The sequence below is a fragment of the Equus przewalskii genome, chromosome 27, assembly GCF_037783145.1.
Source record: "Equus przewalskii isolate Varuska chromosome 27, EquPr2, whole genome shotgun sequence".
NCBI classification, from domain to species: Eukaryota; Metazoa; Chordata; class Mammalia; order Perissodactyla; family Equidae; genus Equus; species Equus przewalskii.
The window spans coordinates 13,181,672-13,205,355 of record NC_091857.1 but is presented as its reverse complement, the minus strand read 5'-3'; the positions used below and the strand labels follow the sequence as shown (position 1 = coordinate 13,205,355).

At 35.0% G+C, this 23,684-nt stretch overlaps 1 protein-coding gene across 8 annotated transcripts in view; it reads left to right on the top strand.

Moving 5' to 3' along the window:
• The window catches only part of ROBO2 (roundabout guidance receptor 2), a 1,565,981-nt gene that overhangs the window by 16,569 nt on the left and 1,525,728 nt on the right, over nucleotides 1-23,684 (top strand). For all 8 annotated transcript variants that reach the window (XM_070597586.1, XM_070597587.1, XM_070597572.1 and 5 more), the window contains exon 2: nucleotides 8,467-8,588. In XM_070597586.1, coding sequence (XP_070453687.1) covers nucleotides 8,480-8,588 — 109 coding nt within the window. In that variant the 5' untranslated portion in view covers nucleotides 8,467-8,479. The remainder of the gene's footprint in view (nucleotides 1-8,466; nucleotides 8,589-23,684) is intronic.

The following is a 23,684-nucleotide window of genomic DNA, read 5'->3' as shown; positions in this document are numbered from 1 at the left end:
GATAGGTGACTTCCATTTCCTTTAAAAGACTCTGCCAGCCCTGTGTTACTTTATATGCTCTGCCAGTGGCACAAGGATGAGAGCCGAGTCAGCTTCCAACTGGTTCTTTGTTGGGTCAGTTGGGTTTTTGTTGAGTCAGTTGGGTTCTTTTTTCTTGTACTCAGGCTAACTTTTTTCTACAAAAATCCGTGTTCTAATTCCTCAAAATCTCCATCCTTGAAGGTTATGGAATGATTTGTTTATTTTGAATGTAGCATAAGAAATGCGATCTGCAGCTGGATAAGAGACGTGTGCACAATAGAGTGTGTGTTTCTTTGTATATAAGTGTATTTTAGTGGACTGACTGTTCATTGAATAAAACAAAGTAAATTTTGTAGTACGAGGAGCAGTTTAGAAGGACAATGAATTGTCTGGTTTGGAGGATTTTGAAATGAGATGATGTCCCATTGGAATTTAATTTTTTAAATTTTTGCTAAATCTTAATTTTATGTACTACTTGCTAAGCTACCTAAAACCATTAAAAGTGACTTTCATGAAGTTCTACATTACCTTTTTAATTCTCTTAAAATGAAACTTGGCTGACAACAAAGGACAATTTTCCTATAGCCTTCATAAATTGAGACTAGACTTTGTCTCATCCTCCACATACCTTAAGGCCAGAAAAAGTTGTTCTTGCTCCCCATTATAGCTTCCAGATCGCTAATGTATCTCCCTCTTGCAAGTCATTCTGTTTGTTTGAAATGCAAGCACTTTGGAAATACTAGCCATGCTCTTTTTGTATTGTTGACACTGACGAACTGACAGACTTCTGGTCATCTATTTATGGCTTTAAATCCTTGCTCAAAATCTTTTTCTTGTCATTTTTAGTGACTTCACTATTCACATGGAAAGATCATCAAAATCCCATGTTCTATCTGTTTCTTGACATCCTTATCTCCATTACTATTTTCTTTCCTCCATTTCAGTTACCCCTCTCTTAGTCAAATCTGAGACATTTTCTATACCAGTAAATGTACCACTAAGATCTTTAAGGCAAATATCCCCTCTTCTGGACACCATTCTTCTTCTGACTCATTTGCTCAAGTATTCTCCTTCCTACAGTTTTTCATCTTTGTTGGCACTCACCCTAGGTTATAGCTCTTGCTTCTCCCTCTCAATCCATCAGTACTCTCTGGTCTTCAATTTCCACATTTTTAGTTACATACGCTGTGGTTCATTTTTAGCACTCCCTTGCAAATATCCTGAGTTCCATTTCCCCACCATTATTTGAAAAATTTATTTGTTTCTTTTCCTCTACCCAACCTTTAAATAGTGGTGTTTCTTTGGCCTCTATCCTACTCATTCTTTTCTTCTGTCTCTATACACACTTTCTCTAATCTTTAATCACTAATTCTATACTAAAGAGCTAGTGATTTCCAGTTTTGGAGTTTGGCACAGACCCTTCCTCTGTGAGTCTATACCTCACTTGACAACAGCACATGGATACTTCAGAGAAAACATGTCCTAGTAAATAGCACCACCAAACATTCAGATAAATAAGCCAGAAGCTTATGGGTCATTTTTGTGTCCTCCCTCTGTAGTCCCACAATATCCAATCCATATTCATTTAAAAAATATTTGAATTCCAAGTATATCTAGAAGTTTTCCCACTTATTTTCATTTCTAATGGCTTACTTTGTTATCCTAGCCACATCACTAGTCTACCTAATTTCATTTTTGACTCCCTATACTCTAGTAGCTACATAAAAACCAAAGTGATCTCTTAGAATGTCTATCAGCTCATATCTCTCCCTACTTTTCCAGTGTACTTGGACTGAAGCCCACTTTCTTTGCTATTACCAATAAAGCCCTGTATAATTTCATATCTCCTTACCTTTCAGTCACATCTCCTGGGTCTTTCTCCCTGCTTTACTCAAACCAGATTCATAGTTTTTAATTTCTTCTACATACCAAGATCATCCTCATATCAGGGCCCTTATATACTCTGGTTTCTCTTCCTAAAAGACTCTCTCCCCACTGTGTGCAAAGCTAACTCTTGCTATTCTTAGGTCTAAGCTTAAATATTATCACCTGAAAGAGGTGGTTAAATTCAACTCCATCTGATGTTCCCCCCAATATCCGTGTTGTATATTCAGCTTCTTTTTTGATTTTGCATATTTCTTCTTTTTGTGTATTGGGTTTCTGCACCTGACTTTCTTTCTAGAATTCAAGTCCTAAGAGTGCAGGGACCCTGGCTTTCTTGTTCACCACTGTAGCTTGGTTACTAGTATACTATCTGACACATATTTGCTGAGCAAATTAATAAAATTTAAGACCCACTAGATCCAATGGGGTCCACAGTCTATTCCCTTCCTGTATTTCCAAGGCTCAAGGGCTCCTCTCCCCACCTTAACTAAAGAGATATGTGTCAGGGAGTCTGGCCTGGGGATGGCTCATTTTTAAGTCCACTTGAGAGGATATCAGGCTATATGGGAATGATTTTATGCTGCTTCAGTGATTCCTCAGTGTTTAGGAGGATAAATCACTCTCCCTCTCTGGAGAGAATTTAGGCCTTTATGGCTCCCTTGGGCTCCCAAACATTAGGGTGATTATTGCTAAACTTACTTTAGGTCTCTCAGTCATATTCATTTAAAATTATGCATAGATGACTAGTTGCTATTTTATTTTGTATTTCATCAAAAAGTCAGTCTGAAAATAGAACTTTCTTTCATTAAGATTAGAAAGACTGTAGCTTTCTATGAAATCTATTTATCTATAACTTTTAAGTAAATACCATGGTATAAACCAGTTATTCCTAACTTTATGATAAAAAATAGTTTAAGAGAGAGAGACTCTTTTAGGAAGAGAAACCAGGATATTTAAGGGCCCTGATACGAGGACGATCTTGCTATGTAGAAGAAATTAAAAACTATGAATCTGGTTTGAGTAAAGCAGGGAGAAGGACCCATGAGACGTGACTGAAAGGTAAGGAGATGTGAAACTATACAGGGCTTTATTGGTAATGGCAAAGAATGTGGGCTTCAATCTAAGTACACTGGAAAAGTAGGGAGAGATACAAACTAATAGACATTCTAAGAAATCACTTTGGTTTTTATGTAGCTACTATAGTACAGGGAGTTAAGAACGAAATTATATAGACTAGTGATGAGGCTAGGATAACAAAGACAGACAGACATTAGAAATGAAAATAAGTGGGAAAACTTCTAGATATACTTGGAACTCAAATATTTTTAAAATGAATATGGATTGGATATTGTGGGAATACAGAGGAAGGACACAAAAATGACCCAGAAGCTTCTGGCTTATTTATCTTGGATGATTTATTACAATGCATATTCCAAGGCTTCATCTTCAGAGGTTCTGATTCAACATGTCCACAGTGATATATACGACTGTGAATTTTACCAGGTATCATGGATTATTCTGAAGCAGAACATTTATGGATCACACTAAAAAGACAGAAGTGCATGCAATGTTACATTTCAGGATGTTTCTTATTCTATGATGCCAACTGGTAAGTGATTTATCAGTTTTCCTGAACTAATGACATAGTAGAATTTTAAAACTTTATAGCTTATAGGAATTTTAGAGCTTTTTCATTGGCCACATATGTACAGACTGAATCTTAGAGAGATTAATTTGTCAAAGATACTAAATGGGGTCAACATCCAAGTGTCTTATCATTGCCTTTGCTCTTTATTCTAAGTTGTGGTGGTCTGGGGTAGTATTTTCAGCCTCTAAGTTTTATCCTGTTGAAAAAATAAATAAAATAAATAAATACAAATGTATTTATGTATTGTATCTATGTATATATTATTTACATCTATTGTAATCTTAATTTGGATTATAAAGGACTTGAACCCTCACTATTACATGCCTGATATAGTTTGGACTGAGATAGGTCCTACCCAGGAGAATTTACTAATGTCAAAAAGACCCCTTTTAAAAATGACTCCATGACACCTCGTCCAAGGGCGATGTTAAAATGAAGCTCCAATATGTATCTTAATCTAAGTTATTACTGAATGTAAGTCATGTGATGGCTTCTAATGAAAATTTCCCATTGAAAAAAATCAATGTTAATAACTGGAACTCGAGAGCTGTAATGGGCTCTGCTATGTTTTTCTGGCCTAGATTGTGTTCCTATAATATGCTGAGAAGAGGAATTGATGACCTGCGATCCATGGTCACTTCCTGATCCAATTTTTCTTTGGTCTTTAGTTTTAAAAGGGTGATCAGAGAAGTTGCTCTATAATGGAGAAGTTGAGCAAAAGGAGCATCAACTTGGAGGCTCCTTGAGACAGCCCAGCTCTCACTGGAGAAGCACTTCAATAAAGAAACCTATTGCCAAGAGGAGGGACTTGAAAGGAAACTTCGTTTCAGAAAATAATTTAAGAATTTTCTTTAAAGAAGCTTCTCTAAAGGGGCTGGCCCAGTGGTGTAGTGGTTAAGTTTGCATACTCCTCTTCAGAGGTCCAGGATATGTGGGTTTGGATCCCAGACATGGACCTATGCGTGGCTCATCAAGCCATGCTGTGGCAGCATCCCGCGTACAAAATAGAGGAAGATTGGCACAGATGTTAGCTCAGGGCCAATCTTCCTCATCAAATGGAAGCTGCTCTAAAAACTCATATTAGAAGGTGAATAGAGCCACTTTCTGTACACCACAATGGAATAGCAAGTCTGAAGGCATTACTTATCTGGATGCAGAAGTATATTTTAAGAACCAACTATATACATACACAGAACGTAGGTTGATTGGTTGAGTCTGCTGATTGGGGAAGAAGAAAATATCTATAAGATCCATATGAGAAATGGAACTATTGGGAGAGGGCAGAAAAATTTTTTAAAAGTTGGCTGCAGATATAACCCAGAGATGGTCTGTATCAGAAGTGGCTCTGACACCTGGAAGCATCCACTTGTGTTGATGGGAGATATTCTACAGCCAAGACTGTTAATTCACATTGTCTTTCCTAGTTGCCATCTCTAAATGTGAAGCATCCCTCAGGCCAGGTGGTATCATTGCCTGCTCCATCCGACAGAGCAACACACTGGAGATAGACTGTGGATCCACAGTACTCCATGACACCGTCTCATAGTTCTGTCTACTCCAAAGTCCTTGTGTAACAATCTAATTTTGCTATAATTTATGGTAAGATATAATACACTATACATTCTTAAGGTCTATTCTCTTTTCTTCGGTGACCTTCAACATTAAAAGAATGAGATGAACACTATTGAGTCAAGATGTATTTATAAAGTCATTACCAATCCGAAGTCTGAAGTTCTCCTTCTCTGCTCACTGAATGTCAAATCTAATTTATGGCATAAAAGCACAATGGATCCAACTATCCATGTTTTAGGGCTTATCCCAGTCTTTAAAGAGAAACAGGCACAAGTAAAAGTACATAAAATAAAGTAGATATTTCTCATTTACTTTTTAATCTCTTATGCATGAAAAAAGAATGTTCCAAAAAAAGATTTAGAGAAGTCCTTGGCATGTCCTTATGATAAATGCTACTTTATTTTCTGGTTCATCTAGAATACTCCTGTCTGTTACTTTGTTTTTCTTTCATAAAAATAAAAAATGGATTAATATTACCTTATGTGAGCACAGTTGTTGATTAATATAAACGTTTCATAGAGAGTTATGATGTTCATATTTATAGAATGACAGGAATAGCATATATAGATAATACATCATAGAAACTTGACATTTATGAAATATTAGTTTTCTATAAACATCAAATCAGAGAGGAAGGTTACATTTTCTTTTGATTAAAATAACAATTTGAAAGCCATCTGTTCTTTAAAATTGTACTAAAATATATCGTGGAACTGGTGTTTGATATGCCAATCCTTCCTGAAGAGTTAAGACTTTTCAAATACTGCCTCAGTTGTCTATACAATAACAAAAAAAGCCCACATCATCTAAAATGAGTACTGTGTGCAGGTTAGCAGAAGGTAAGGAAACAGCAAGTAAAAATAGATTACAAAAGTAATCCACTGAAGGGTGATTTAAACATGAATTTAGACATTGTTGGTACCAGATAAATACGGTTACACAGTGATTAGAAGGGGACAGAGATCTATCAGTTAGTGCTTAAAAGAGCGCGGACATATATACCCGCACACCGGCATACATGGATGTGTACCATTAAGACTGGTCTTGGGTAACAGATCCCTACCTTGTTCCCTGCCCCCTAAACAAGTAATCCAGCATCACCATTGCTCTTTTGTAATATCACCCATCTTGTTTTTCAATGTAAAATTGTTAGTAATGCTAATTTGTGTTAGGGAGGGGTTGAGATTTGCCCTGGAATCCTGGAATTACTCTGAAAAGGGTTGATGCTTTTAGGAATTAATAACTATGCTTCAATTGTCTTATGTTTTAATGATTTTCATTTTGAAGATGTTTATTTGGGATAAATATATGAGGATCTATATGAAAGCTTTCTGTATTTCCTCTTCTTAGCATCCTTTTTGGAATGATGACTGTAGTTGGGAGATATAGGGCTAAATTCCTGCTTACTGATTGCTTGTTCAGAGCATCAGCACTGAAGTCATCCTGTTTTGGCTCAGATCACAACAATGGTGCCTACTAATCACTGAGAATTGTGTGGCTTTTCTCTAAGCCTCTGTTTTCACAGCTGTGAAATGGTGATTTTGAAAGTGCTTAGTTCATAGGATTTCTGTGTGAACGAAATGAGACAAGGAATGTAAGGCATAGTAAAATTATTTTGCACAGTAAAATAATCTGGGATAATATATTTTCAAGAAATATTTATTAGTACTAAGGCTATAATTGTCATCATCATTCTGTTGTTATGCATGAGCTTGGAAATATTGCAACCTTCTTGACCTATTTGCTCGTATAAAATAAGGAAGCTAGATTAGATGGTCCTTAAATTTCCCTTTGGCTCTGATACAATGAGTCTGAAATGAAAAAATGCAAAATGAGTAATTAAATTCTTTTCTTTCTTGTTGTAGAAGAAAGGGAGAAGGAGGAGTTCTGGGTGCCTAGATTCCCTTCCAAGTTTCCTAGAATTACGATTATGTAGCATTTTGAGTACAGGGTTTATTTGGGAAATCATTAAATTTACTTTCCTTACCTCCATATTTTGACAACTGTGGAAAAATTGGGACTTAGGGTTAATCTTCTCTAAAGATTCTTTTTGATAACTATTTAAATTGTAATATTGCAGGACTGGCCTGGTGGTGCAGTGGTTAAGTTCGTGCGCTCTGCTTCAGTGGCCCAGGGGTTCGCAGGTTCAGATCCCCAATACAGGCCTACACACTGCTCATCAAGCCATGCTGTGGTGACATCCCACATACAAAATAGAGAAAGATTGGCATAGATGTTAGCTCTGTGACAATCTTCCTCAAGCAAAAAGAGGAAGATTGGCAACAGATATTAACTCAGGGCGAGTCTTCCTCACCAAAAGTAAATAAATAAATAAGTTGTAATCTTGCAATTTCTTAATTTTGTTATGAAGGTATTTATCATTCTTACAGATTATGTTGTATTACATATTTATGCATATATGAAAACATATAATTTTAACTATTTTACGTTTACATATAAAATGTATAGTATTATATTATTGAACCTATCATTCTGCAACTTGCTATTTTTGCTTAACTTTTTATTCTTGACATTTATCCATGTTGGTTCATGTAGCTTAAGTTTATTCATTTTAGCTACTGTGTATCATTCAACTGTATGAATAGATAATATCCCTTTGGTGGGCATATAAGCATTTTTATTTTTCAGTATTAAAAACAAAGTTAAAATGAACATTCAAGTATATTTTATCATATATATATATATATATATATATATATATATATATATATGACTTCCTATGGTTTATATATGTGGAATTGGAACTGCAAATGTTTTGTTATTTCTATAATTTTACTCTCAATTTTAAGTACACAAGATTAGTTTTGTGTACTTGATGAAATCTCTTTACGCAAAGTTCCTGATAAAACTAGAATACCATTTCACTCAAAACTACAGAATATTTTATGAGATACTTATGGTAAATTTGCATAAGGGTGTTGAAAAGTCATTTTGTATATGTTCATTTTTAATGCATCAATTTACCTAAATAACAAGTTATAAATAGTGTCCATGTAGAATTTTTTGCTTGGCTGAACTCTGATAGGCATTTTGGTCGTACTTTTTAAGCATTCCTAGATTTAATGGCCAATTTTGCAAACTGATATGGAAAAATATCGTTCAGATGAATGTTTAGAATATGAGGTTAAAGATGAATGAGGTTTCATATTAATCATCCTCGTGAGAATCCCAAAGGGAGGCATGATTTCAAACGTATCTCCTCGTAAGCAGGGTAATTTGTAAATACACAATGCCTATTAGATATGGGATTTGAGTGGTTATATATTTCTTTAAGATTTTAATTTATTGTGCTTTTCATGCCCACCCCACTCAATATGCAGAGTTTAAAATGCAATGGCCAGAAGACAAGAAAGTGACACTAGGAGAATGTGGACGTGGACTCCAGGACTGCTGATGATGACTGTGATACTTTGGAGTCAGCAGGGGAGTGGACAAGGCCAAGGTAGGCAGAAGGCTTTTTAATGTTCTGAGAGCTGGATGTGCGTTTCACTTTATTTTGAAGTTATGTGGACCTTTGGTTTGATGTTTTAAGAGATTTGTCGTAATCTTCCAAGTTTTTTGTTAAAGTGTCTTATAGTGCTTCCGAATCAGTTAAATTGGGTTTAGAGTTAGGTGTGAGTTGGTGTATCAAATTTGAAGCGACTGCTTCAAAAGCAGCTTTATTCTGTTGTAGTAGATGCTATATATTTAGATATGTTCGTGAATGTGTGTTTGTAATTTTACAAAACATACTTTAGAAGCGAAGCTTTTGGGTCTCTGTTTCTTTTCTTTCATGACTTTCATGTTTTAAATTCTTTAATTTCAAGAACATGTTCCTTAAACGGTGATGTCCTTCAGAAATTAAGTGAAAAATTTGGCATTCCTCATTCCTCTGCCAAGTTTATTTGAAGGAAATTCATGATAGAGTGGAGCTGCAAGTTTGTGGTGTCCTAAAGTGTCCTTTGCAGGATAGAAAGGGACCAGAGATTTTGTAATAAGGTTTTCAATATACTGATTTGATCAATAGCTGTATAGAGTGGTTTACGTCAAAGCTAGTGTCTATGAAATGTGTTTTAGGATAAGGACTGTATTATTTTCGAAGATATATTGCTTGCTCAGGTACAAATTACCATTCAATATTTCATATGATAAAAGAAAGTCTTGAACCCCATAAATTGTTTTTTCTTGGAGGAGAATCTATTTTGACATTGTTTCTGCATTTGTCAAGACTTGAAATTTGTGAGCAGAAAAGATGTAAGGGCAGGTATATTGCTCTAGACAAATTTGGAAGTGTACAGTGATGTTGTATAATTGTGATAGCATTGAGCTTTTCTTTAGTTCTTTGGTTTCCAAGATATCCGATAAATATTGTGTATATTCAAGTAAGTTTATCATGTCTTTAGAAAAGATTGCTCAAAAAAAACATTGTTTGTTTACCATATATAATTTTATTCAATGAGTTTTTGAAATGAAATACAACGATGTTTTTGAAAATAAAAATGTATGTCCATCTTGTGTGTAAATAGGTATGTGTACATAGAGGCAGACAATTAATTTCAATAATGAAATAGGCTTTGATTTTTAAAGCTTTTTTTCCAAGCTATTAAGAATTTATATTAACATCAATTTGAATTCTCATTTGGCTTTTCTTTTTAGATAAAAATAATGTAAGGAAATCATATTTGATACATGTATTTTTTTCACCAAAGGTCTAAAACTAGAATCTGTCGCGGCAGCTACATTGCATTTTTGTTGGCTGAGAGAGTTGTTTATTCCTCTGATGATGTGTCGGATCACTAAAATGCAGGACAACTGTTTTTCTGCAGTAGTGATCCAACAGTACATTAGTATTACAGGAGAGTGCCAAAACCCTTTCTGTGGCCTTCATTTCCAGGGATTATGGCTTGTTCTCAATGGGTAATATCTTATTGGATATTTAAAATGTTTGGGGAAAAATAAGTACCATCTCTTTTATTTGTCCAAACTCTCTACGCTTTCTTCAATATTCATCGCTTGGATGTTCTTTCCTTTGATATTGACCATCATTTAAAAAAAACATGCCCTGAAATCAATTCCATGCTTAGCTGTTGTGAAGCTTCTAAGGGTAAAAGTTTAAGTAACTTAGTTTCTTTTTAAAAGAATAAATTAAAATAGACAATGATTCAAAGGGCGAAACAACTTAATAGAAAACATGAAAGAATGCTTTAACAAGATAGTTAAGGGAATTTTGCTTCCTTTACAGTAGCTAGAATGAAGCCAGCAGATTTCTTAGTGCTGATGAGCAAATCTTATAATTTCACATACAACCCAAAGTACGTATTATCATTTAGATCGATAAGTCTCATTAAATATTATTTTTTTTCACTTTTGGAAATACAGTTAGGCAGAATTTAAAAATACAATTTTTTAAATTAGAATTTTATATTATTAAATATCTTTTAGAATAAAAATCTCATAGTTACTATTGGTAAGAAAATAAAATATTAAAAATTGATTAAAAGAATCTGTAAATGAAGTTTTCTCTGTATTAGGTTTACAACTTTGCCTTAAACTTTAATTATTAGGATCTCCAAAGTCCAGAGTTGGGAGTAAGTATCAGTTAAGTATGCTTTTTGCAGCAAATGTGCATGCAAAAAGCAATAAAATTGTTTTCACATAAATTCAAATTTCTTAGAGATGGTAGAAAAGCTAAACTATATTTTTATATGAGCTCTCCATATTTATCAGTAGATTATATTCTAATTATTTGTAAGTCGTTGGGAAATCTGGATGTTCTTTCCTATAAAAACCATGTTGGAAATGGTAATTAAGTTGTGAGGACAGGAGGCAAAAACCCGCTTATTCTAGAATGTATATGAAGCGTCATACTCAGTATTAATTCAACTGTTCACAACCACCACTTATAACAAACGTTATAGGAAATGCATTCTGAATTCTAAATGAGAATGTTGGCTGATGATCCCTCTGTGGCTATCAGGGTCAAATAAAAAGAAAGGAATGGACAGTGGATTGGAGTGAGGTAGATGCCCCTCATCAATTCTTTTACATCTGTCAAGAAAATCTTCTGCTTGAGGTCTTCTGTTTCCTTGACTTCTAACTCGTGGAATGGTAGATGCTTATCCTTAGAATAGCATTCCCTGACTCGCACTCAGCTTCTTTCTACACCGCTTAGGTGGTTTGCACATTAGAAACTGCTAAACAAGTGGAAATGAAGCCAATCTTTAAGACTAAGTAGAATATATGTGATTTTTTAAAGAATATATACCTACTATACAAACAAAAATCATAAATGTTCAGATTTATTTAGTCTGTAAAGGGACTATCGCAAGATAGTTGTATAGATACACATTTCCAAACGCTAAAGTAGACATTGACTTTGGGGGTAATCTAAATAAAATTGAACTACCATCTAATACATATAGGTGTAACTTGTAACACAACAAGTGAAACCATGGGAATGTTGGCTAGGGGGGCGGGGCTACAGAGAGGCACCCCGGGAGCCCAGTCAATTTACAGGATTCCAGGGAATGCTAGCAGTGGTTATCATGTTCAGAACTGAGTAGTATTTCCAAACTCAGCAACCTCTTTCCTTTCTTTCCCCAACAATATGTTCAAGTAACAATATGAGATGCATATTAAGGTAAAAGTGTGATTTATATAAAAACTTAAGAAAAAATCAGTCACTGAGATGCATGTGAATGTAAAGGCAACATGAGGCAATTTGGGATTAAGCTGAATGTTTGTAAAAAATAAAATACTGATTTTGACTTTAAAAAGCTAAAAAACCATTCAGAAATTTTGCTTGGAAATTCTTAACAAGATATTTTTCTCTTAATGGCTTTAACAAAGGAGTGTTATTTTTTCTGATACATAATAAAGGTGTGCTATTTTTCTGGTACATAATAAAAATAATGGGAAGACTGGAATGAGTATGTGAGTCTGTTTCCAAAAATAAGTGTGTCAGAGTTTTTGAATTAGCACTATTTCACTGATTTTTCTAACTAATATAGGGTTTAAACATAGTAATGATTTTTAATATGTTATCATGTCTACGCATAGAATTTTAACCAATTTCGTTCCCATGATTTACATGGTGAAATTCCAATTAGCAACTCTGATGCTATATATAAGAATGTTTGAAATTCTGAAGAAGCACGTGGGGATTACTCATATAACAAACCGGTTTTTAGGACAAATCAATTTAATTTATCTTCCATTTTCATGACTATATTTCTGGTCAGATATTAAACATTCAAAAAATAAAATCTGATAATATCCAAAAATTACAATCTTCAGTTTCATGATATCCGTCAAGAAATTATATTTTAGTCAAAGGACAACATTTTGGAAAAGTAAATCATTTGGCTGTCCTACTTTGCAAGTTGTTAAACTATACATTCTTTGAATCATTATATTTAAACACACTAAGTCAATCACTTGTGTTTTGCATTTGTCACATGTCCGTTTTTTTCTCTTGAGAGATCAGAGGAAAGCTTTTCAAGGATGGATGGATGGATAGATGAATGGATAGATAAAGAGTTCTCTAGCTATCTCTTTCTCTCTCTCCCTTGAAATATTTTCCCAGTATCTACCAAAGGTATTATTTTCATCGTTTCCCTCATTTTCTTTTTCATTCAAGAAATTTAAATGATTGTGTAATTCTGTCAGTGAATGAAGATAACTTTGAGTTGAAGGTTTATAACTACAGCTTTTCAATTAGACTATCTCAGATCATGTGATCTATGCATTTTAATACCTTAGAATCAGTACTAGAGAGGAACAATCACCTTGAAGGACCTTAATGCCATGGAGAGTTTGTGTTTCTCAAGGTTGCTTGGGTAAATTATTTTCATCTTATAATTGAATATTGTTTTAAGAGAGGTGAGCTCAGACACTTGGCAGGGAATATTGAATGATAGTTATGTGTGTATCCCAGGAGACTTGACCTTAAAAAATCATCAGGCTAAGTAGTGGTGAAATTGAACTCTGCTATATAATAGAAGTCTTAATGTTTCTAGTATTCTTTGGCAAATGTAAAGAATTTTCCATTGTGCTAGATAAGAATATATGTGTGTGTGTGCATGTTTATACACATAAAAGTATATATGGCAGAATTTAATTTAGTCTACGACAGAATGATGTTACCGTGTCCAGTTTTAGTTTTAATTTAATCTTCTTAAAATATAAATGCAAATATCCAAACTTTAAAACTCCCATGGATACTCACCCCAACAACATTTAAAATCTTAACAATAATTCCTAACAGCTTCTCCCTACAAAAGAGCCAGCCATTCTTAGAGATTATATGCAACGCGCCATTTCATAGCTTGAAGGGTTCCTATTATATGTAAACAGGGAAAGTAGTGATTTAACAATGCAAGTAAATTTATTTTAAAGACATAACATTTTTAAAGAACGTGCCCTCAAAATTTGGAATTTTGGGAAAACTATCTGTGCATTTCAGATTCTTTCCAGACATCTGAAGGTTGTATTCTGAAAGGAACACAGTGAAAAATCACAAGTCCTTTTTTACAATCTGCATGGAAGCCGTGACGTAAGGACGGTATACTGTAAATGTCTAATTGTAAAGACTTGCTTTGGAGTACTCTCTTAAAAAAATATATTTTATATATATGTATATACATATATACATATACATATATATGTATGTATCTTTTCCCGCAGACAAGGATTTCTTTTCACAATTTAGCTTGGATGCTTTAAAATGAAATTATTGTATGATATTTTGTTTTAGTGTTTTAAAGTGTCTTCCTGATCATCAAAGCCATTGCCTTGGGAAAAAAGGCTAATTCTACAATATTCTATTTTTATGGGGAAAGAACATGGTAATTGGTATCTCTATTTACCAAAATTATATAACATCACCCAGTATTCAGGTGGCAATCATTCACAATATTTTAAAAAGTATTCTTACCATGCAACTTAATAAAGTATGTTTTACTTCCCATTTATTTTATTTAATATGTTCTTTAAGGTAAATCTCATTTTAATGAAGTTTCTCCAGCCCTCTAAAAATTAAATTTATTTAGGAAAAATTATTTTGAACAGCATTCCAAGTGAATTTAGCATATTTTATTCAGCTTGAGTGTTTTGTTTTTGTCTATTTAGAGACTGTGTGGGCACTTGGTTTAGAATTAAAATTTCACTTGGAAATTTTTGTTGTAGTTTGAATTTGTTACGGAATTTCACTTGAAGAATAGGTTAGTTTACTAGACATTATCTCCTATGTGATATGCTAGGCGCATCTCTCTCCCCAGTCCAATATACAGAGGACAAAAAGGCTAAATTTGAAATAAAGAGATAGAGAGAGGAATAGAAGTGGTATAAATAGGAAGAGGGATACGCAATGGTAGGTATGAGAAATACATGAGGTAGGCATAGACGTTCTAATATATACCGCTACTAATAAAATGTAAGGTACATTTTTAAAAGCTAATCTGTATATGAGGTCTTTAATAGGACATTTCCCACCAAAAAAACAGGAATTAAGTGGAAAGAGGCTGAGGAAGATGGCTCCTTCTCCAAGCAGGTACTTACGCTCCTCCACCTTACTCTGCAGTCAGCCTCATAGCCTCTCATGGTGTGAAGTGTTGTAACCGCGATGACATGGATGGACCTTGAGGGTATTAGGCCAAGAGAAATAAGTCAGACAGAGAAAGACAAATACCATATGAGTTCACTCGTATGTGGAAGATAAACAAACAAACACATAGATAAAGAGAAAAGATTGGTGGGTACCAGAGGGGATGGGGGTGGGAGGAGGATGAGAGGGCTAAAGGGGCACATGTATATAGTGACCAATAAAAACTAGACTATTGGTGGTGAAAACGATGCAGTCTACACAGAAACTGAAATATAATAATGTACACCTGAAATTTACACAATGTTATAAGCCAATACAACCTCAATAAAATAATTTTTTGAAAAAGCAACTTAAGTTCTTTATGCGCAAACTAAAGGACAAACAAATGAAAGAGCCTAGACACTGTAGTCAGGAGATTCAAAATAGCCGTATGTGTGATGGGGTGTTCCGGTCTTTGGCAGAAATTACTGCTTATTCTTAATTCTTTTTGTTTCTTTCTACCTCTTCGACCTATAATGCCATACCTACCTCAGCATAAAGACATAATTGGGAGTCACTTCTCTGTCGCTAATTAGATTTCCTTTAAAAAGCTCATGAATTACACATGAATTTCAAAGTTGCCAACTTAGATTTCAAGAGACTTTAAAGAAATTAATCTGGCACCTTTCCATTATGAAGGCTGTACACAGTGTTCATGAGCTAGATCTTGTCTTTAATGGGCGTGTGTCTCATCCGTCAGCAACTTTCCTTCCCTAAATCATCGTATATCTTGTCTAAAGCTTTGTTCTCAAAAGTTAGGAAACACTCAGATTTATATTTGGTCATGTCACAATGTGATCTATTTATCAACTGTAGCTTTATCAAAGCATAAACTGTTTTCAATTTTTATAGTTAATTATGTGGGACGTAATAATCAGTATGCAATGTACTTTATGCTTTTTTTTCTTGCGATGATTTTTGTTTTGTTTTGAGGAAGATTAGCCCTGAGCTAACATCTACTGCCAATCCTCCTCTTTTTGCTGAGGAAGACTGGCCCTGAGCTAACAACAGTGCCTGTCTTCCTCTACTTTATATGTGAGATGCCTGCCGCAGCATGGCTTGACAAGTCGGGCACAAGCAGTGTGTAGGTCTGCACCTGGGATCGGAACCTGCGAACCCCAGGCTGAGCCAAACTGGAACCTGCAAACTTAATCGCTGCGCCACCGGGCTGGCCCTTGTTATGATTTTTTTACTTATTTTTTCTGCAATAACTTGTGGATCTCATTTGTAATATCTTCCTTTCTCTCTTTTCTCCATCTGACTATCCTCCTTTTGTCCTTTAACTCAGATATCACCTACTATGTCTCTGCCCAGATTCCTCATTATTATTTTGATATCACTTCTTATAGTTTACAAAACTCCTCATGCACAACTCTATCAATATTTCTTAATATGCACTATAATTGTTCAATGGTGTCCTTTACTTATTTATTTATAAGTTCCTTGGTGGCTCAGACTGTATATTCATCTTCTCACCAAAAGTTTATAAAGTATTTACCTTGGGTTGGACACTACTCTGGATGCTAATGATAGAGCAGTTAAGAAAACTGACAAAAAGCCCTGCCATCATGGAGCTTGCATTCTACTGTGGGGAGACAGATGACAATGAGCAATGTAAATATGCAATGTAGAACAAGTTTGATGGTGAAAAATAATGCTGTGATGGGGATCAGAGGATTCTGAGAGGATGATTTTTAATTGTATGGTCAGGAATGACCTCACAGAGAACATGGCAGTTGAGGACCCAAGGTGGTGAGGGCCTGAGCCACACGAGATTTAGGGCAAGAATATTTCTTGCAAGGGTATTAGTGTTTAAGTCTTGAACAGGATCAAGCCTGGTGTTTTGTAGGAATGACAAAGAAACTCCTGTGGCTAGGGCAATGCACCCGTGGTGAGGAATAGTAGAAGACCCCAGAGGTAATAGAGTAAGAAGGAAGAGATTGACATTATGGAGTCTTACTGGCCGTTAAATAATTTTGGCTTTTGTTTGGAGTGAAGTGGGAAGCTACTAGAGGATTTTGAGATTTCTTTTTGGTAATTCACTTTGAGTTTTCATATTATACAATGGTGACTACTTAGGACTCAATAATTTTGCTTTATTACTCTTGCAGTCAACTACACACTAGTGTATTAAAGTAATGTTAAATTCTAATTTAAACTGATTAAGACAAACTTTTCTCTCTTTCTCTTTTCCATTACTGAAGATCCTATTTTTAATTAATTTGAAAGCTTTCTAGAAGAGTGAGCCAATGCACATTTAGCAAAATGTATAACTTGTTCTTCATCAGATTTAGGTACTTCATTGAAGATGCTATTTAGTAAGGACATTTGTTCTGTTGGAAGATGTTGATAAAACTACTTTTGAATTACTATCATGCCAATTGATACTATGCTAAGTTGTGTTTCTGGAATCCAAATGTAAACAGTGGTCATGAGTTGATAGCTCTAAGTAGATGTCTTTCATCTCTATGGTCAAGAATGCTTGAAATTGGGAAAACTTACTGGCTCCAATTCTGGGAACCAGGAATAACCAGAAATGTTTTTGGTTGTTTCCTGGTGGAAGTGTCTTTCTGGTAGGAAGGTGTCTTCTTATACAAAGAAAACATTTACTCTGTTTGGTCTTACCTTATGGATTTTTTGTCAAAATAGGTTTTTTTGAGGAAATTAAGCTCTCACAATATACTGAAAGGAAAAATTCCGAGGACAAAAATGATATCTATTTTAAAACTGAGCAGAAAGCCAGAAGAGAGATAAGAAGGGAAAATTTACAGAGAGGGAGAAGAAATAGTGTAACAAAAGTTAGTCCAAGAGATTAGCATGTGGACAGTAGTCACCAAGGCAATCAAAGAATAGTTATAGTGTGCCTACTATATGCCAGGCACAGGGGATATAGCAATGGAGAGGGCAGAGATGCAAGTGGTTGTTTCATAGTAAGGAAGTAAAGAGGAAGAAGACACGCAAATACACAACCAAGTCAATGCCATGAAGGGCCATGATGTGTACTACTATGCAGAAGATTAGATGTGATAATGTGGTTGAGTATTACTGGCAAGTGAGGAGCCACTGATCCTGCTTTTGGTGATGTTTCAGTTGAGATTGGAATGAAGAGAAAGAGGCAGATGCTTTGAAGATCCAGGGTGTTCTGACAGCAGGAATAGCTGATATAAAGATTCTGAAATATAAATCAGCTTGATATTTTCTTGGGAAGAAGTCCAGTTTGACTAGAATGAAAAAAGGGCACAGGAGACATGTGCTCATGGACCAGATTAGTTAGGATTTTGTAGGCAATGTTTCAATATGAAACAAATCCATAGAAAGATTTAAGATAGAGATGTGATATGATTAAATGTACTCTTACACAGTTCCTTCTATCTGCAGTGTGGAGGGTGTACTGTTGGGGAGGAGTACAATAGTGGAGGAAGACAGACAATTCAGTTGCCTATCACACCTGTCCAGGTGAAGGATGATGGTGGTTGGGATTACGATTGTAGCCATAAAGTTGGGGAAAACTGGTTGAGATTCGAAGTCGTTTTGAAGATAGAGCTAATAGGATTTACTGATCAAGAATCACACCAAAGGGTTTAGACTTTGGGTTACGGTCATTTACTGAGATGGGGAAGTTTTGATGACATGGGGTAGACTTCAAGTGGCAGAGGTATAGGTAGGTACATTTGTGTGATTGATTTTGCTTTTTTTTCCACATTAAATTGAGATGCCTGTCAGAATTCAAGAGAAAATATCAAGTAGGCATCAAGAAGATGGCTTAGCTATAGAAGTGACTTTGAAAATCATAGAGCAATGGACCATGTTTAAAGCCATGTGCCTAGGTCAGGCATTGGTAAACTACAGCTTACGAGCCAAATCTGTTCTGCTCCCTGATTTAGTGTGGCCCATGAGCTATGAATATCTTTTACATTTTTAAGTGTAAAATGTAAAATATACACAAGGGTATTTGTTTTGTGGCAAGGACACTTGCCCAAATTTTCCTCTTAGCCTAAAAGCCTATGATATTTACTTGCTTGTTCTTTACCAAAATTTTTGCTGACTCTTGGTCTAGATGAAACTGTAGGAAGAGAATATTGATAAAGAAGAGAGCAGCATAATTGTGGAAAATAAAATTACGTCAACTACAGTGTATGGAGTGGAGAGTTTAAATCTGGGTATAATAGATGGTAAGACTTTAAAACAACAATTTTATTATCAGCAAGATCAATGAAAACTTTGGGGCAAAAGGAAAATATCATCATCAGACCATTTATTCCATCATGCAAGAAGCCTAGCCAGGAAGTATGCTGTGTTTGAGAAACTGAGAGAAGGCTAATGTACTTTGAACAAAAAAGCAAATGGGAAGATGACATTAGATCTGGCTGGAGATTTAAGGAAGGACCAAATACTTTAGGCTTTTTAAAGTGATCTTTAGAGAAAAGGAAGTCATTAGAGCTTTCTAAAGGAGGAAGAGCAAATCATATCTGATGGGAAAAGATCACTCTGGCTATGTGTGCAGCCAGGACGGAAGGAAGCAAAATGGATGAGGAATTAAAATTGTCCGTTGGTATTAGTGAAGTGAAGACCCTAGGTATCCGTGGCAAAGGGAGGTTTGATACCAAATCCATATTGGAATGGGCTTAAATAGTGAATGGGATAAGGACTTAGGTGTTATGTTTAGTGAAATTCTATCAATCCTCTCACTGTGTAAGATATGTAGGTGGTTAAAATAAGGAACTTCCAAGGTTTTTGTTTTTTGTCTTTTAATTCAGATTTGTGAATCTAACCACTGGAGATTGTGGGTTTAATAAATATAGAGCAGAGCCAGAAGATGTTTTTTTAACTTTCCTGGTGAATACAATGCTAATCATGACTCTAATGATACTGAAAAACTTTTCTGACACTTTATATTTTCCACATCTTCATTATTTATCCACACATGGGAAGTTATGCCCTAGGCCCATGCAAATCCACAATTAGTACAGCTCAAGTATGTCCTTCTATCTGTGGTTTCCATGGTTGCTTACACAGAGTATGGCTCCCCCTGCTCAGGCCTTCTCTATGGCATCCTCTAAGAAAACATGATACTCTCATGATAAAGCCGCCACGTTATATGGTAATTACCATAGGGATCTATCACCCTCACTAGAGTGTGGCCCCTCCATGAGGCCTGAAATGTCATACTGTTCCTCTGAGATACAAGAACATTTATACTCAAATAATTAAACAAGTTTTTGTGTTTTGAATATATCATATCTTCTAATTTCAATATCTTTTTTTCATTATACTACTTAGCTACTAGGTTATGTTATGAAGACAAATTTTAACTGTCTACAAACACCTTGAAATCTAATGCTTGCCAGTGAAGATTAATGTGTAGTCAAATCTATAAGAATATTTCTTTCCATATAGTATTCACAGCCTTATTGTTGTTTTTATAATGATTAATGTTTAGTTTGGAATAATGCACCATGAAGATTAGAATGATAAATATGTAACTTGTACACAAAGATAATATTTTTGGATTTTTGTATATAAAATACCAGTTATCAAAAGTAAAAGCCAAGTGTTATGTCCGTGTTTGTACTTGACTTCTGAATCGGTTTCAAGTCATATTTATCTGTATGGGCATGTTTATTTATTTTTGCTGAAATGATAACTCACTGTCTTTGGATGCTTTTGTTCCTTAATATGTCTATGTGCCACTCACCATTTCTGGCCTATCCCATCCCCACTCCTTATTTCTCTTTCTTGGTATGCTTTTACTTTGGGGATTCTTCCGTTTTGAAAGTTTTGTTGGTTTCAAATAATTGCTACTTCTCTTGGATATAGATGTTCTTTTCCATTTTGTTTGTGAGTTTATCTCAGAAGTCTTTTGTTTGTACCTTTTATTTATGACTCCTCAGAAGCCCCTTTTGACGATACTGATTTAATACGTCATCTGGTATAAAGCTTCTTCAAAGGCATGATGTCTGCTGATTTGTGCTTTGACATACTTTGAAATGTTCACTCAATGTGGACTCGTGGAAAGTTTTGTTTTCCCTTAAATGTTAGATCACCTTAAAAAACCTCAGAAACTAACATTTAATTTTGGTGTCCTGGGAGGTGGTCCCTTTCTCAGTAGAATAAGTTTTGTCATCCAACTTTGCACGTCAATGTTGAACACACTTGGTACTGTATGAGCACTCACTCACTAGACTCGAGAACTCTGCTGTGATAAACCACTAGAAAAAGAAATTCTGGTTGTTCTTCGCATTCAAGAGTTGACTCTTCTCAAAGCTATTTGAATTCATTATAAATTATAGTTGTGTTTTTATAACTTTAATTCATTTGCATTCTGAACTTTATGTACGATGTGTTTGTTCTCATGTTTAATCATTTTTGTATGCTAAATCATCTGTAAGCAAATGACGCGTCCTTGAGAAAGAGTTTCAGACTGAAAGTACATTTAGTGCCAGCTAAGTTTCTGCACCAGTGGCTTTATCACTCTTTCTCTCTCTCTATATATCTATCTCATGTGTGTATGTGTGTATCGTTCAATTTCATCACAAAAATTTGACATAATTGATAGAGAATCTCTAAATCGTAGTGTCTCTACATTCAGAGTCATCCCCCCAAATTTAAATTTTTACCCTAAAATTGGTAGTTCCCTTTGTAAAACGTGTAGTTCTCATTCATGCCAAGACAGGAAAAATAAAACAAACAATAAACTCAAGAACCAATTAGAGGTCCGATTTCTCTTGCAGCTGTCCAGTCCCTTTCTTTCCTCTCCACATTCCCCACATACTTACATCTCAATGTTTTTTTTTTTTTAATGTAGAACACATGTAAAAAGAAAACATGCTAGCCATGCTGAAGAACTGAAGTATTACATGTACAAGGTCATAACTTAATAAGTAAATATAAGAAAAACATAATATGAAATTCTCTTTAAGATGTAGTTCTATTTCAGTGTGTTTTTTGGGCAAGCTAAGAGCATGGGCCTGGGAAATCTTATTAGGAGACACACCATACTAAACAGAAGAAAATGTATGTCTCTTAGTTCTGAAATGTTTGGAAATGAGTAGTTCTTTTTATGGTAAGATATGCATGGTTTTTATTAGTATTGGCAAACTTTTTCTGTAAAGGACTAGACCGTAAATATTTTAGGCTTTGGTGGCCATATTTAGTCTCTCTCCTCTTTCTTCTCCTCCTTCTCCTCCTCCTTACAACTCTTTAAAACTGTGAAAACCACTCTCCGCTCTCTGGCGTACAAAATAAGCCACGGACCAAATTAAGTCTATGGGCCCATAGTTGATGGACCCCTTTACGTCATCAGATTGCTATTTTTTTCTAATATGCGATATATTAGAAATCAGTGGGTGCTTCTAGCAGAGTGAAATTAGCCTAAGTTAGCTTTGAGCTTTGGGATGAAACAGAATGCTTTGAAATCAAATGCTCTGCTTTTAAAACAAGTTACACCCACTCCATCTCTGCTATTAGAAATACATGGAAATTACCTCTTTGAAGGACTTTACTTAAGTTTTTAGTGGGGCTACTCACATATGGTGGAAAGAAAGAATTTCTCTTTCCATTTGAACTTTCATGCAATGAAAGGTTCCAAATCCTGTTTTGTTGTGAACAATCACTGATATCTCTACTGTGTTTTATGCATGTTTTGCTGCTTTTTTCAGTAACTGTATTGGTAGAATCTCTGCACTTTGCTTTTTCAAGCTAAGTGAAATAAGAACTTTAGCTAATATTTATATTAAGCTGCACTGTAAGATAATATAAAAAAGAGAAAGAAATACAATAAATTGACCTTTTGGTAACTGCGAAGGACAGCAGATCAAAGATCAGATTTTAATGTCTTGTATTTTAAGATCTGATACAGTAAGTCCACAGAGCCTCAGAAATAGGTCTTAATCCTAAATCAAAATGCCTCACAATGCTGTCAAAACATGGGGTTTGGTGGAGAAAGTGAAGTTAATGCATCCCTCAGTGTTTCTCTTTGTATCAAACTAGGTTTGAATCAATTATAAAAGGAGCTGTTTGGTTTGAAGGAGCAGATTCTGACTTTGGAGGTAATAGTGTTTTTATTATAATCAATAAAATAAATATCTCTAGATATCCGGTTTTATTGTGTTCTACAGCATAAAGAAGAAATCATTTTGTTGAGTGAAAAAGAATCCAGAAAAGCAATGTAAGCACAACTGTCAATCACTTTCCAAACTTGCGGCAGTTTGTTCAATTAGGTGAACGCCCTGCTTGTTTTAGTGGAGTAATTTTTAAGCAGTTTTAGGTTTACAGTAAAAATCGAGGGGAAAGCAGAGCTTTATCATATATCCCTCACCCACACCCCAATGTATCCTATTTTAAACATCTTGCATTAGTGTGGTACATTTGTTACAATTGATGAGCCAACATTTGTACATTATTAGTAACTAAAGTCTACAGTTTATATTAGGGATGACATGTATTCATCATTACCTATCATAGAGAGTAATAGTTTCACTAACCTAAAAATCTTCTGTCCTCCATCTGTTCATCCCTCCCTCCCTTCCCCAAAGCCCTGCCAACCACTGATCTTCTTACTGTCTCCGTAGTTTTGCCTTTACCGGAATGTCCTATAGTTGGAATCATATAGTTTGTAGCCTTTTCAGATTGTCTTCTTTCACTTAGTAAGAGGAATTTAAGATTCTTACATGTCTTTTCATGGCTTGATAACTCATTTATTTTTAGTGCCAAATAATATTCCATTGTCTGGATGTACCACAGTTTATTTATCCGTTTACCTATGAAGGGCACCTTGGTTGCTTCCCAGTTTTGGCAATTATGAATAAAGTTGCTATAAACATTCATGGACTGGTTTTTGTGAGGATGCAGGTTTTCAATTTGAGTAAATACCACGGAATGTAATTGCTGTATCACACAGTAAGAGTATGTTTAGTT